Source organism: Thunnus maccoyii, chromosome 16 (genome assembly GCF_910596095.1).
Source record: "Thunnus maccoyii chromosome 16, fThuMac1.1, whole genome shotgun sequence".
NCBI lineage: Eukaryota > Metazoa > Chordata > Actinopteri > Scombriformes > Scombridae > Thunnus > Thunnus maccoyii.
This window is the reverse complement of record NC_056548.1, coordinates 5,362,549-5,376,990: the sequence shown is the minus strand read 5'-3', so window position 1 is coordinate 5,376,990 and position 14,442 is coordinate 5,362,549. Positions and strand designations below refer to the sequence as shown.

Sequence of the window (14,442 nt, the reverse complement as noted above, 5' to 3'; positions counted from 1 at the left end):
TTATCACTTAAAGGATCAGTGTGTAAAATTTAGTGGCATCTGGTGGAACGGGCTGGACAGAAATGGAATATAATATTCATAAGTATGTTTTAATTAGTGTAATTAATTCCATGAAAATAAGAATCGTTGTGTTTTCATTATCTTAGAATGAGCGGGTCCTCTTCCACGGAGCCCACCATGTTGCACCGCCATGTTTCTACAATAAACCAGAATGGACGAACCAACTGGCTCTAGAGAGGCCTGTTTGTGAGTTTCTTGACTACTGTAGGTTCTCCTACATGTTTGGAAGGGGAGGGGGGAGATTTAGTTGGTTGCAATCTGTAACCTCACAACGTATGCTGTTGTTTTTCTTGGGACATTGAGACACAACATTCCTTCATATCATGTTGTTCTGGGTCTTAATGGTCCTACAGTAGACATCAATAATGTACACTATAGTATCCCCAGCCTGACTCATTAAAATTCCTCATTGAAATTCCAAGGATGGATAGGATTTTTTTTTTATTTTTTTATTTTGACCTCGTCACCTTTTGTCATCAGTTGTGTGGAACGATGGCAAAATGTCAGATAATAATGAAAAATGCTTATAATTTCCTGGAGCCCACAGCAACGTCTTCAAATTGTTTGTTTTGTCCGACTAACAATCTAAAACCCAAAGATATTTAATTTACTATGATATAATATGGAGGGAAAAAAGCAACTCCTTTTCTTAAAAATTATTTAAATGATTAAGAAACATTGAAAATTGTTGCTGATTATTTTTCTGTCAATCGACTAATTGAACTAATCGTTTTAGCACCAGATGTTCGTGTCAATGGTCAAACCTATATGTCACTATTTTCCAGCTAACCTAAAGCAGTTGTGTGTACAACTTGTTGTTCTGATTAATCTGAACATTTAAAATGCAAAGACTCGACGGCTTCACATGCGATTAACTTCAAGAAGAGAGAGATCTGGCTTTTCTCAAAGTCTGATCACCTCAACAGAGATTTGTGGAGATTTGTCAACACAGAGAAAAACTATTTGGTAAACAGCAAAAACTGTAGTTCAAACCAGAAAGCGAGAAGGAAATTTCCCATTAGGGATTAAAGATGTTATCAGAAAAATGTAAAGGCTTCATTTCTAACATGTTCATTAGGTAGAAAAAAAATGTTAACAGGCGATGATTACATTCAAAACACACTCTTTTCATCAGCAAAAGGTCTTGACTTTGTTAATACATTCAGTGATAATCCATAGTGAGTTTTGCTTCCAGGCAAGCAATCGTTTTGCAATGGTGGGGTGCGGCGTTTTTTAAAATGGTGGATATCTCAATTTGGAATTAAACTTAATCTGGTGAAGAGCTCCACTACAAATGCACAGAGAAGGAATTTAAAGTACAAGATTTCAGAGTGTTTGTCACGCGGCCCCGTGGATGTGTGCAGCATGCGGATGGCACAGAAAGACGAGGCAGATACGGAGCGGGGATACTTTGAAGGTTATTGAGACATTGTGTGCTCATGCTGGAGGAAAGGGAGGGGAGAAGGAGGGGTGGGGGGTGGGGGGGGGTGGGGGGGGGGGGGGGTGGGGGGGGGGGGGGGTGCTGCACTTCCAGACTTTAGTGAGGCTTTTCTTGAGCATTAAACCAATATGTTTATATATTTATCCTATAAGCAAAGACAAGTCTTTTGGGTATTTCCCTGACTTGATTACTAAAATCACAGACAAAGAGACACAAACCTGTACATACCTTAATACAACAATTTCTGTTACATGTCAGACGTGAGATTAATGAAAAAAAAATTGAAAGCCTTCATGTTGAAATTGAATTGAATGTCCTCTGCAACTATGTGAAATAGATAAAATCCTTCCTGGAGGACATCCTGATGTTTTTCATATGATAAAGCCTGTTGCACACAAATACAGTATACCATTTTAATTACACTAAGTATTATTTTACTCTTGGGGTTGGGTACACGGTGTAAAAAAAAACTTGAGTAAAAGGAGCAGGGATTCAGTTATCCCCACAACAATTAGTCTGTTTAATCTACACAGGTAATGATGTATCATAGCTGCTCGGATCTATAATGGATATTTGCATTTTTCTACTGGTCTCCCTCTCTGCCACTTTAACTCTTGTTGGCATTGTTGATGATTGTGTTGTTTTTTTTTCATGTATTTTTAAACCTGGTCTGCAAACCGAATCTTCCCTGAGGAATAAAAGACAATTTTAAAAAAGGAAAAGTTGAAAGTGTGTGAGATACATGTATTCGCTTTCTTGCCAAAATGAATAATTCACACGTTACATCTCTTTTGTTCTATGTGTGTAAAAAACCAAAAGGTGTAAAAAGGCCTCACAGTGACAACCAGACTTTCAGGAAGTCACAGTTTGTGGCCAAGAAATAATCTGACACTGGCAATGGGTCTATGCATTTACACCTGCTATTAAAATGTGTTCCCGTTTTCTCAGCTGTGCCCACATTGTGATCAGATATAAATATGCAAATTAGCGGGGCGGAGCTGGTAGACCTGACAACAAGCATATGACATCCCAGGTAAAGGGAAACTGCTGGCACAAACGGACATCCTTCACTTTTTTGCGAGTGAAGACTCCCTGTTACCCACTACTCGTAGTTTTTGCAGAGCTTGCTTTAGCTGGCAGGAAGAGGCGGAGCTAAGTGACCTTTCAACTTACTAGGATGATTTTTTACTCATGAATGTGGTATCAATCTTCTTATCTAACTCTCTGCAAGAAAGCATATTTCCCAAAGTGTTGAAGTATTCTTCAGTGAATTGACAGCTTACCAAATTCACTTGAATGGTATTACATGATTTCTGGGTGTAATGTCTCTGGTTAGATAAAGCAATATCTGGTTCTTTTTTCTTATGTTGTGTCTACAGAGGAGGCAATTCAGCTGCAATATTCGGTCATCCGTCTCACTCATGTCTGCACAGGCTTGCGTTTCGCTCACACTTTAATCGTGTAACCATGATCTAAGGGGTAATATTTACACGTCGAGTCACATTTTTTAAATTTTCAGTCTCCCCGTGCGCCCCTCCTCGAGAGTAAAGGAAAGCTTTGCATAATTAAAGTTATTTCATACAGTTTAATTGTTGCTGCTATGTTGTTGGTTGTATGACGGAGTTTGTGACGTCCTTCTAAGCAGCGAAACACACCTTGTCCCTGACTTGAACCGAAATGGAATAAATTGATTTCTGTAGCCTGATGACCTTCAAGACCAGCGTTGTGACTGGCTACTAATGGAGAACCAGTTTCAAATGTCAAAGACCTTTACAGTGGACCTCTCATGAAGTAAACGCCTGGATGTTCTTAGTTTAGCTGGTCGTTTTTCACCTGAACCTTGGTGATACCTCACATCTGTCACATTATAAGATACAACATCTACAATAACATTATTCTCACAAAATGGCTGGTTTACAGTGCAACCAATTCTTTCTAAAAAAAATTTTTTTTAAAAAACCTAGAGGAAATCCCTCCAGGTGAGTTTGAATTGTCTCTTTTGTTTTCTCAAGGAACATAATGACAACAGCACATCGTCAAACAAAACTCCCCAGAGTTTTTTTTCCCCCCCAACGTGGCGTCCTGAAATATCAAAATACAAATGTGTTCCCTCATCTGAGTTGCCGTGTTAACACAAACCTCCCTATGCAACACACAGGTCGATCACAGCTCTGCTATGCAGTCTGCTTACCTGCAGCTACTGCATTAAACATATCTTTCATAGCGCAAACACTCAGCTAGACTATGAGCATGAGGGATATTCAGCAACATATACCGTTTGTTCATTGCAGACCTTGTTTTTATTTTATCTGCAAAATGTTTTTCTATTGTCTGTTTAGTCGTTTTTATATGTGCAACTTAAGAAACTAAAATAAACAGAGTCATGCTCACAGCTCACTAGCCTGAGGCTCAGCCAGTCTTGTTGCATCATAGTGTGTTCTAGTCCAACTTTTTTTTCTTTTCCTCGTTGTGTTGACACACACATACCTTTCTCAACTGCGATGAAGATAATAACATTATTAATATAGTTATTATGATTATTACGTCCCTTTCAGTTTTATACTTTATTAAGTAAATGTGATGTCAATTTTACATGTCAGTCTAAGTGCCAGTCACTTAAAGTCACAACAGCAATCTTACAATGTACAATGTCAAACATGAACGCAGAGAGAAATCAAATTAAATAAACCAGGAAATATGAAATGAGACAGTTTTAAGATTCTTTTCATGTCAGATCAATCTATAAAATGATTTTCTCCATGTAGAGAAACAACCACAGTAATAATCAGACCAACACTCAGTAACTATATTTTACATTTTCATTGCTGCCACCTGCATGGATGAAATTATGAATATCCAGGAAACACTTTACAGCATATTACTGTAGCAAACATGAGTCACAACTTATGCATATGCATTGTTGGACTTTATGTAACAGGCAATAATAAATAATGGTATTGATGGGAGATGTGTTAGTGGATTCCCTGTGGAAAAAAGTGTTGATTGCGCTAACGATGGTCATAATGTAAGTCACCTATGCTTGAGCGACCAAAAGTCATAACTTAGATAGTTGAAGGCAGTAATGTTATGTACTCGATGTCTGAAAATGACTTTATATTATTATAAACATTATTATTAAAGAAAAACAATGTTTAAAACAATAATTTCGGTACAGACTGATGTTTAGAAATCTTTTTTTTTTCCTGTATCCTGGAGGAGTTTCTTCTATGAGTTGCTCATTTATTTATGTGGCACATCATGCCAGCTTCCTGTGGATGCCGCGTGTCTCTGAACTGCGTCTTACTCTGAGTGCTGTGATCAGGGGCAGCATCATGAAGATTCATGTGCTCTGCTTATGTTGAGCTGTTTGGCACCGACGGATGCATAAAGAGATTCAGAAGGATTGAAAGAGAATGCACGTTATCCGTGTACTGGCTTTACCAGATCAATGAAAATACAGCCAGATATAGAATAATATCTACATTATATCAGCACCTAATGGAGAAAAGAGGAAACACAACACTATATGTGAAGCTGAAATGAAAAAAAGAACTAGGTGTGAATATTGCAGGAGATGACGGGCTGTATATTTGGAGAACACGACAGTCTACAACGTCCTCACAAACTTGGAGAGAACACTGTTGGAAGAATGTAATTAGATTATTTTTTACACTTACAATTAAGAGCATATACTTGTCTATAGCACAACCATGTTGGAGACAATGAGGGGCAATACATGTAGATCATTCCCGTGTATTTTGGCTTTGTCCTGAAATTGTGCAGTTTTGAGAAAACGTTCATATGGCTATTATCAAAATTCTGGGCTATGATACACCAGGTCATGTATAGTACTGTACTTTGGTAGTATGACAGGAGATCTTGTGTTAAGAGAAGACAGATATTTGCTTAAAGTTTTGTTGGCAGCTTGTAAAAAGTCTATTACGAAGAGATGGTACAAGGTGGAAACACCAACACTAGAGGAACGGCTGAAAATTGTGATTGAGATATACGATATGGAAATGTTGAAACTCATAGGATAAGGTAGGAACGATGTCGAGAGAAATGGAGAAATAGCCGATGTTTACATGTCAATGACAAGATAAGAGAACGAATTACTGAACATGTCACAAGAATAAATAGGTTTTATGGCAATCCAGATCCCCGACCCCCTTTTTTTTTTTTTTTTTTTTGGTTTGTTGGTTTGTTCTTTTTATTATGTTTTTGTGTGTATTTGATCTTTCTGTAATGGAAAAGCAATAAAATAAAGTATAAAAAAATAAATAAATACAGCGAGACTCTTACTTTGTTGAGATTTGTTTCTAATTTAAGCGTCCAAATAAGTAAAACTAACTCAAGTGAAATGGCAGAAAAACTACCGCTTTTCAAAAGGAGTTTAAGTAACTTCGTACATCCTTTTAACCAAAAATAATTTTTTCAAGTCATTCAGGACAGAGAGTGCAGCCAAAGCTGAATGAACTGCACTATTTGTTTTGTGTTTGAATTAATACATTCTGTCTTTGCCTGCTGTAACAGGCTGCACACACATGCAGATAATTGTTAGAGCTGATTAAGGGCCTTTACATACTTCATGCTCTGATAGTTGTTTAGAGACAGGTTCATTAGCAGTCATGAAGGCTATTCTGTTGTGAAATCAAAAGCAGATTCTCCAACATTGTGCGCATTGAGACATACTGACATTTGTATTCATTTGTCTGTTGTAATTCATTCATTTGATTATTGTAATTTTAAATTGTCTTTGCCAAATAAAATTATAAAACAGCAGATCCATGCACGAGCATCAGCAACATCACAATAGAAGCAAACGCTGAGATACTTACTAACAAAAGTAACATGTAGTTTCCTTCTGCAACTTTTCCCAAACTCTCTCCCCCATACTTTAAGCTTAATTGCAACAACTGCACAGTTGTATTAAGCATATGAAATGATGGTGTTTATAGTGTCACTCCACATTTGATTCCTGGTGGCCATCTTCAAAGTTTTATGGCGTGAAATGATTTGTTTTCTTTTAATCAGCTGTTTGCTTCCAGGTCACTGACTTGTTTATCATTTCTTACATGTCATTAATTTTAAACCTCTTCTTATATTGACCTAGTTATTGAACAATTAATCATTTATTTATAAGATTTTAGTAATACGTAACTAATTGTATTGTCTAATTAAATATCAATCAATGAACCATTTGGAACCTTTCTTTATAGGAAGAGCAGGTTGTAAAGAAAGAAAGAGGTAACAAAACCATGCAGACTTAATAACAGAATAAAAGAGGGTAAATGCTTTATAACAAATTCATAATCCATCATTCTTGTCTTGAATAACTGGGTGAATAAGACACGGTGTGCTGGAGACGAGTTGTACGATGTGTTTCAAGTTGGCTTGCACTGAAGCTCACACTGGTCTGCATCTCGCTGTGTGTGCGTTCTCAAAGTTAAAAATAGACTATGTGTATGCACACAAACCATGCATAGGTCATTTCCAAAATAAACTAATAGTTCTAACAAGACTAACAGTCTGCAGCCATGCTAGCAGCTCTGAAAGGCTGTTCCTTGTCGCAGTGGTGCTTTGAGCTAAATGCTAACAGCATGAGCATGAATGTCTTTACCAAAACGCTAATTGCAATCCAATTAATAGCGGTTGAGATATTTCACTTAAAAACAAAAATGTCAAACTCATGGTGGAGCTAGAGGAAAAGTCAGGAAATCACCAAAAATCATTCTCTATCATAAACATCTGTGCAAAATTTCATTGCAACCCATCAGATAGTTGGGTTGAGATATTTCAGTCAAAGCAGACTGCCACTGCCATCCCAAGAACAATGCCGCTAGTGTGGCTAAAAAAACGTTGGTGAGAATATATGTATCTCATGCACATGCAGAGATCTGTAAAATCAAAGGTGCCATTATTTTCATTGAGTGGCAGGCAGAAGTATTGATATGCAAATAATTGATTAAAGGTGTGTCTACAGTACATCCATTTGACTAACTGTTGAAGTGGAAATCAGGCCTGTGTGTTTCACAATCATTAAGGTTTATAAAACAGAACCATGTGTACACACAGCTCTAAAATTCATCTGATGAAATACATGCTGCGCCACAACATTGATAGTTTCAAATATTTTCGCACGCTAGGTAGTATCAGTCTAGTGTTTTTGCATCGGATATAATTATATGAGCATCAATGAATACTTTTTGAGTTGCTCTGACACCATGCCGTCGAAAAATGCCAAGAAATCAAGCAGGAGCAAATGCACTGTGAGCTTGCCTAGCCTCCCACCGGGTGCAGAAGAGCTAGCAGCTCCTGACCGGCGCACTCGACCCTGCCCTTTGCCAAGCTATTCAAGAAATTACATAATATCTCAAAAATCATCGATGAAAGGTTGGGCCCTCTATCCCAGACACTAAAGGCTCAGGCACTGGAGCAAAACTTTGGAAAGAGAGTCAAAGAGGCTGAGGAAAGAATTTCGGGAGTGGAGGAGGCTTCTGACTGAGCCCATCTGCAGACCCCGACCAATCCTCATCAGATTCCATAACTACGGGGACAAACAGAAGGCTTCCAGACGCAGCGGGACTGACGAGGGATCTAAAGTTATGTTTTTTCAAGACTTATCAGCTGCAGTCGTATGTAAACACAAAGGTTTCAACAACGTGAAGAAGAGGCTGAGAGAGATCAGTGCCCCGTACTCCCTACTCTCCCCGGCCACATTAAGGATTACCCATGATGAAAGTGCCAAGGTTTTCACAAGGTCTTTGTGGATGGTTTGGCAAGAGAACACCGGCTACTTGACTTGGCGACCATTGGCTCACTTCAGCTCTGTGCCATCTCCGCTGACCGACAGCGGGACAGTGGGATGTGTGAGAGTAATTATGGTACTGTTAAGCGGTGCAGCTTCAGCTCATACCAAGAAGGAAATATAAGAACTTTTCTATGTGGAAAGAGAAGAAGTGCCTCTCCCTTTTCTTTTGTCTGTGTTTTTATTGTTTATGTAACGGAGAGGCAAAGGACAGTATATTTAGAAAAAGAGTAGTCCCCCGGTTGATAAATGGGGAAGCCCCTTTGAAAAGTGCTGTTAGTGCTTGTTATTTGTATTATAGTTCCCTTGTTCTCTGTCGCTCAGCTACAATCTCTTCAGGCACACTATCAACAACAAGGCTGCATCTTTTGGGAGATTTCATGACTACAATAAGATATTATGGTTGGTAACATACTGAGACTGTGTACATGGAATATTAAGGGAAGTCACTCACCATTTAAGAGGGAAAAAAGGTGCTGTTAAATGGTGAGTGACTTCCCTTAATATTCCATTGTTACTCTATTTGCTTCGAAAAAGGGAAATTTTGATGAAGCACACATTCAACAGATATAGAACACCTAAAACTGCAACTGTGTGGCTTTGAATGTGTATTTTTCCTTGTTCATTATTAAGAGCAGGGGAACCGCTATCTCAGTGAGGAAGAGCCTATCTTTTAAACTGATAGATTGTATTAAGGACAACTATGGGCGATTTGTGCTTATCAAAATTGTTATTCATGGAGAGGAATTTGGTATGCTAAATGTGTATTACCCTCCAGGTCACCCCCATAACTTTCTCACATGCAATGTTGAAGTTGGCTGATTTACCGACGGAGGGTATTATTATGGGAGGTGATTTTAATTGCCTTATGAACCCGTTGATCAATAGATTTCCCAGTGGTCCTTTGTCTGCCTCATCACAGACAAAACGTATTGCCGGTCTTTGCGAAGAATTGGGTTATATGGATGTGTGCAGAACATTTCACCCTGCAGATAAAGAATACACTTTTTTTTCTATAACCCACATAAGTGCTATTTGAGAACTGACTATTTTTTTGCCCCCAAAACCATGCTGATATCAGCTGTCTTCTCCAAAATTAGAAATATTGTCATATCCGATCATGCAGCTGTGTGTTTAGATATTAAACCTAAAAATGTTAGGGTAGGTTGAAAGATCACAAGTTTGTAGATTATTTTACATCAGAATTCAAAGCCTTTCTTTCTATTAATTCTCCTTCAGCCAGTAGCCCATCTTTGCTCTGGGAAACGTCTAAGGACTCTACAAGGATGTTAATAATTCCCTACATAGCCAGCAAGAGACATAAAACTGCAGAGCAACAGAAGGTGTTAGAGGCGACACTTACTACAGCAGAGAAGGAATATATTAGGAAACCCCAAAGGGTCCAAATTTAAAGAAATCATGGCCCTTCCCTGCACATTAAACTCACTGCCATTAAACACAAACTGCCACAGACAAATTAAAATTCGCAAAGTGAAAGCTGTTTGAACATAGAGATAAAGAAGGCAAATATTTAGCATGTTTAACAAAAAAGTAAATCGTTTTTCACACTACTGCCTCAGTTATGGGTGGAACAGGGAACCGTACCACTAACCCTGCAGTGATTTTTACAATAATGTGTACCAATCTGAGCAAAGTGAAGATAATGGAACATTATTGTGTGTTGGGGGGGGGGGGAGACTGGGCTAGTTTGGGACAGCTTGGAGTCAGAGGATCTGATCCCTGCTCAAATAGAAAGCTGCTCCTCAGAACCAGTTGAACAGACCCCTCCTGTAGGGGTGGGGGCTGTTCTAAAGGGGATCTGACACACAACAGGCCAACCACCTCCTATGGGCCTGGTGATGGCCTAAAGCAGGAGACAGCAAAGAAAGCAAGGAAGAGGAGAAGAGACAAGAGCTAAAAATTCTGAATAAAAAAGGATAAAACAAGCAAACCAAAATAAAAAGAAAGGAGAGAAAGGAAGGGGAAATAAATACAAAATTCTGTCCTGACCCAGCTGTCCTTGTTTTCATGTTGGTCACTTGTATTGCACTATTAAAAAAAAAAAAAGCAGCGAGCAATAGATGGTCTTGTGGTCTCCTTAGATGCAGAGAAGGCCTTTGACCATGTCCAATGGCCTTATATGTTCTTTACCCTGAAGCAATTTGGTCTAGGCAGTAATTTCATTAACTGGGTGACGGTTTGGCAGCAGTCATAACCAATGAGGTCAGATCAGGAAACTTTGGGGTCCTGAGAGGGAGAAGACAGGGGTGTCCACTGTCCCCACTGCTATTTGCGTTGGTAATTGAGCCTTTAGCAGAGGCAATTCAGTGTAACCCTGCAATATCTGGGCTGGTTGTTGGCCAGGAATCATATAAAATTGCTTTATATGCTGATGATATTTTATTCTCTCTGTCTAACCCTGCTGCATCAGTTCACCCCCTTACATAAAATATCACCCAATTTAGTGCTTTCTCTGGGTATAAAATAAATGTCAGAAATATGTCAAAGATAATAATAACCCTAACTTTCTGCCAGGTTTCTTAGATTCAGGTTTCAAACATTGGGATTTGAAGGGTATCTCTTCCTCCGTGGACCTCTTTGAGGATGGAGTCCTCATGACCTTTAATCAGATAGTGCAGAAATATTATGTATCCAGAAATTACCTCTTTCATATCTTTCAGATAATAGATTATATAAAGAAAAAAACTTTCTTATAACTGATTTTAATGTATCTGACATTGAAAAGCATTTTTTGTACTCTAAGAGATACATCAATTAGTGTCTTATATAACATTCTGAGGAATTATTCTGCCGTTGGTTTTCAGGAGCTGGGACTGGCCTGGGAGAGGGAACTGCATGTAGAGATTACTGGAGATATGTGGGAGGATATATAACTGATATCTGTAACCCAACCAGGGCATTACAACTCAAAAATTACAGTGCATTCATCATCTCTCCAAATTTAAGCCCACCACCTCCCCATTGTTCCTTAAATGCAAATCAAATATTGCCAGTCTTACACATTGTCTTTTGTCTTGCCCCAAATTACAAAAATACTGGGAAACTGTTCTGTATGAAATGCAGAACATGTTGGGAACTGAGCTTTAACTGGATCCAATATCACTTCACCTTGGTCTTCCCAGTTTGCACATTACTAACGTTCATCATAGAAAACTGTTTAATGCTCTGACATTCTGTGCAAGGAAAAACAAATTACTTCAGTGGATTTCCTGTAGGGCTCCCACAATCTCTGGTTGGCATAGATAATAATGGAGCATATTCCGCTTGACCTCGCTCACTTGTCTAATACACTCCAAGACAGCTAACTTCACCAAAATGTGAAATAATTTTCTTGAATATTTAAATGTGAATGTATCTGCCATTTTATCTAGAGCTTTTATATGAAGCAGAGATGCTAAGATTCAACTTTGTGGTGGTTGTTGTTGTGATATTGTGATAGCTGACTCAAAATGACATGCATTGTTTGACCATTGTGCCTTTTTGGGGGTTTTTTTGTTTTCTTTTATTGTATGTGCTGAGTGGTACAGTGTTACATTCTAAATTTTAGATTGTTGTTATCCTTTTCTGTCTTTCGTTTGTTAAATGGATAATGGAAAACTCAATAAAACATATTTTTTTAAAAATGGGTTCAGTTGCTCTCAACAAATTTGAAAAATGATATAAAGAGGAAATCTCCCTTTACTTCTCATTGGTCTGTGTTTATATTTCCTCATGTGGTTGGTTTTATAAGCTTCTTGAGGTTATGAATCCTGCACAATCAGTTATCTAATACTCAATCATTTTATGATTAAATAAATACAAATGGTTAAACCGAAGACAGTGGCAAGAGAGCTCTGCCAGAATAAGAAGATTATGAAGAACACTTCATGCAAAAAAGGATGTATGATAACTTTCTGCAGAAAAGAGGAAGTCTATTTGCAAGCAGGAAGTCAGAGGTGGTTGAACCATATCACACATATGTCTCATCACTTATACTGATCTGCTGTGTGTGTGTGTGTGTGTGTGTGTGTGTGGGTGTTTATGCATGTGAGTCTCTGACTTAGAGGCAGTCCTTTTATCATTGCAGAACATATACATGAGGGAAATATCTGTCAGTCAGCCGAGTTTACATGTCACAAACCCACAAGCAAGGCAACATCTGCTCTGCTCATCACTTGATGTAGTGTCAGTACATGCCGCATGACAAAGTCCTTCTTCCTGATAAACCCAAACCTTCGTCTGATACGAGCTATCTGCTAAAAAGATGGCAGGCAGCTGCTTGTTGCCTCTGCAGCGATTGTGGTTTTTGCATCAGTTTGAGGACTAGTGACACAGCAAGGAAAAGCTGACAGACACAAAATTTAAGCAGTGAAAAGGTTACCCGAGCTGCACCAGGGCTGAGAATCAAACATCAGCCGACCCTTCCCTCTGCATCTTTGAATCCCTTTTTTGATCCCTGTGTTCTTAAAAGAGAAAAAAAATGTGAGCAAGGGGAGCATGACTTCCCACAGTCCTTAAGAAGAAAAAAAAAAAAACATTTGAACAAAATACATTCAGGGATAGTTTTAGTGATTTAAACACCGCAGGCAAAGATTAAGATGTGGCCCCGTAGGTGTACGCGAGTGCCCACATTTAACATGATTTACCACCTCTCTTACAGAGGCAGAGAGCACCATTACGGCTAAAAATTACAGGAGAGCCTGCCCTTCTACCTGGTATGGCACAGTCCAACAAAACTATTTACAGGCAGCTTGTTTCAGCAGACAAAGCCAAGGTAGCATTATCGTTGAAGGACTTTAAATGCTCTTCACTCAGTTAAAGAAGATAATGGTGAAAAAGCATGTGGATGGAACTAGTTCTTGCAATTTTTGGTGACCAGAGGAACAAGCACAATCCTAGTGCAGGGTGGCACGATCTGGAAAAGAAGCCGTTTGGGTGAAGTTTGGGAGGAGCTTAAATAATGGCTGTCACCTCTAATCCCCTTTAAAAGCAGCAGATGGTTTAGTAGTTTTGAGAGCAGCAAGAAACAAATGTACATTACCAAATACTAATATGGTGCAATCCAAAAACATTTCCAGAGACACATAAATTCATGTCTGTGTGTCAGGATGAGCACATTGTTTTTTGTTTTTTTTAAATAAAAACAATTATATCAGTGCTACAGCTAATGAGCTAGTAACTTGTAGTAAACTAAAATGTGTTTGGATTACTACTTTCCATTGCCTATATTGTTTACTTAAGTTAAAAGGTTTTTAGTTCAGTCAGCCAACTGCATTGATATTTGGCACTAGTGACTCCCTACAAGAAAACACCAAGCTCAGCAGGGAGCAGGAGAGTGACAACAATAACTTTGCCCCTGGGGAACGTATGTAGACTCAGAGCCTACAGGTGGATGCTGGGTAGGAGGTGAGGTTGCTATATGAACAGCAGCTGCAGTGGCAGCAGTGTTAACAAAAGACAGCACAGCAGGTGATTGTTAAGAACGCTGATGACTTAAGTAAACTGCCATAACAGAAAGGGTGTGTTAGATATACAGTGTGTTGCAGTGAGAAGAGATTGGCTGATTTAGCTTGCAGGCTTCCACTTTCACTACATATTTTTCTATATCTGGGTACATCTTTAGAGTACACGTGGTGCATAATGGTGATGTTAATACTGTGACAAAACTAATATACCAACCGCATGATGGCAGAAACTGAGAACTCCCCATAATTAATAAATAAAAACATGACAGAAAATATTATTTTAATGGTACTCGGGTTGCCTCCTCTATTTAATTTAAAGTCAATACATTTGGAAATGGTGTGTACATGCATATGCGTAGACAATTGTATATTTTGCTGGTATAAGATAAATTCATAAAAAGGTATTAATTAAAACGGTACCAACGCTCTTTGACCCCTGTGTAATTACGCTGTGTGTTGCTTAAATTAGAGACTGCAGATGAAACGCATCGAACATACCTGCTGCTGTTTGATGGCTGCAGGTATTTAATCAAGTGAAAGGGGAGGACCTTAAACATTCACAAGCAGTTGTGGATGACTTTATTGGTAAGAATCACTCATTATTCTAACAGAGTACAGACTCTGCCTTAAATGCATCAAAAAAAAGTGTTTGATGTGTATTCCAATGT

The 14,442-nt window shown here is 38.6% G+C and overlaps 1 protein-coding gene across 7 annotated transcripts in view; it reads right to left on the bottom strand.

The window, feature by feature from the left end:
- Positions 1 to 14,442, bottom strand: part of slc4a11 (solute carrier family 4 member 11) — a 126,315-nt gene that overhangs the window by 71,882 nt on the left and 39,991 nt on the right. The window contains exon 1 of one of the 7 annotated variants that reach the window (XM_042388103.1): positions 12,691 to 12,736. The exons of the other annotated variants lie outside the window; for them this stretch is intronic. Coding sequence (XP_042244037.1) covers positions 12,691 to 12,721 — 31 coding nt within the window. The 5' untranslated portion in view covers positions 12,722 to 12,736. Of the gene's footprint in view, positions 1 to 12,690; positions 12,737 to 14,442 lie in introns of those variants that run through there. 7 annotated transcript variants of the gene reach the window in all.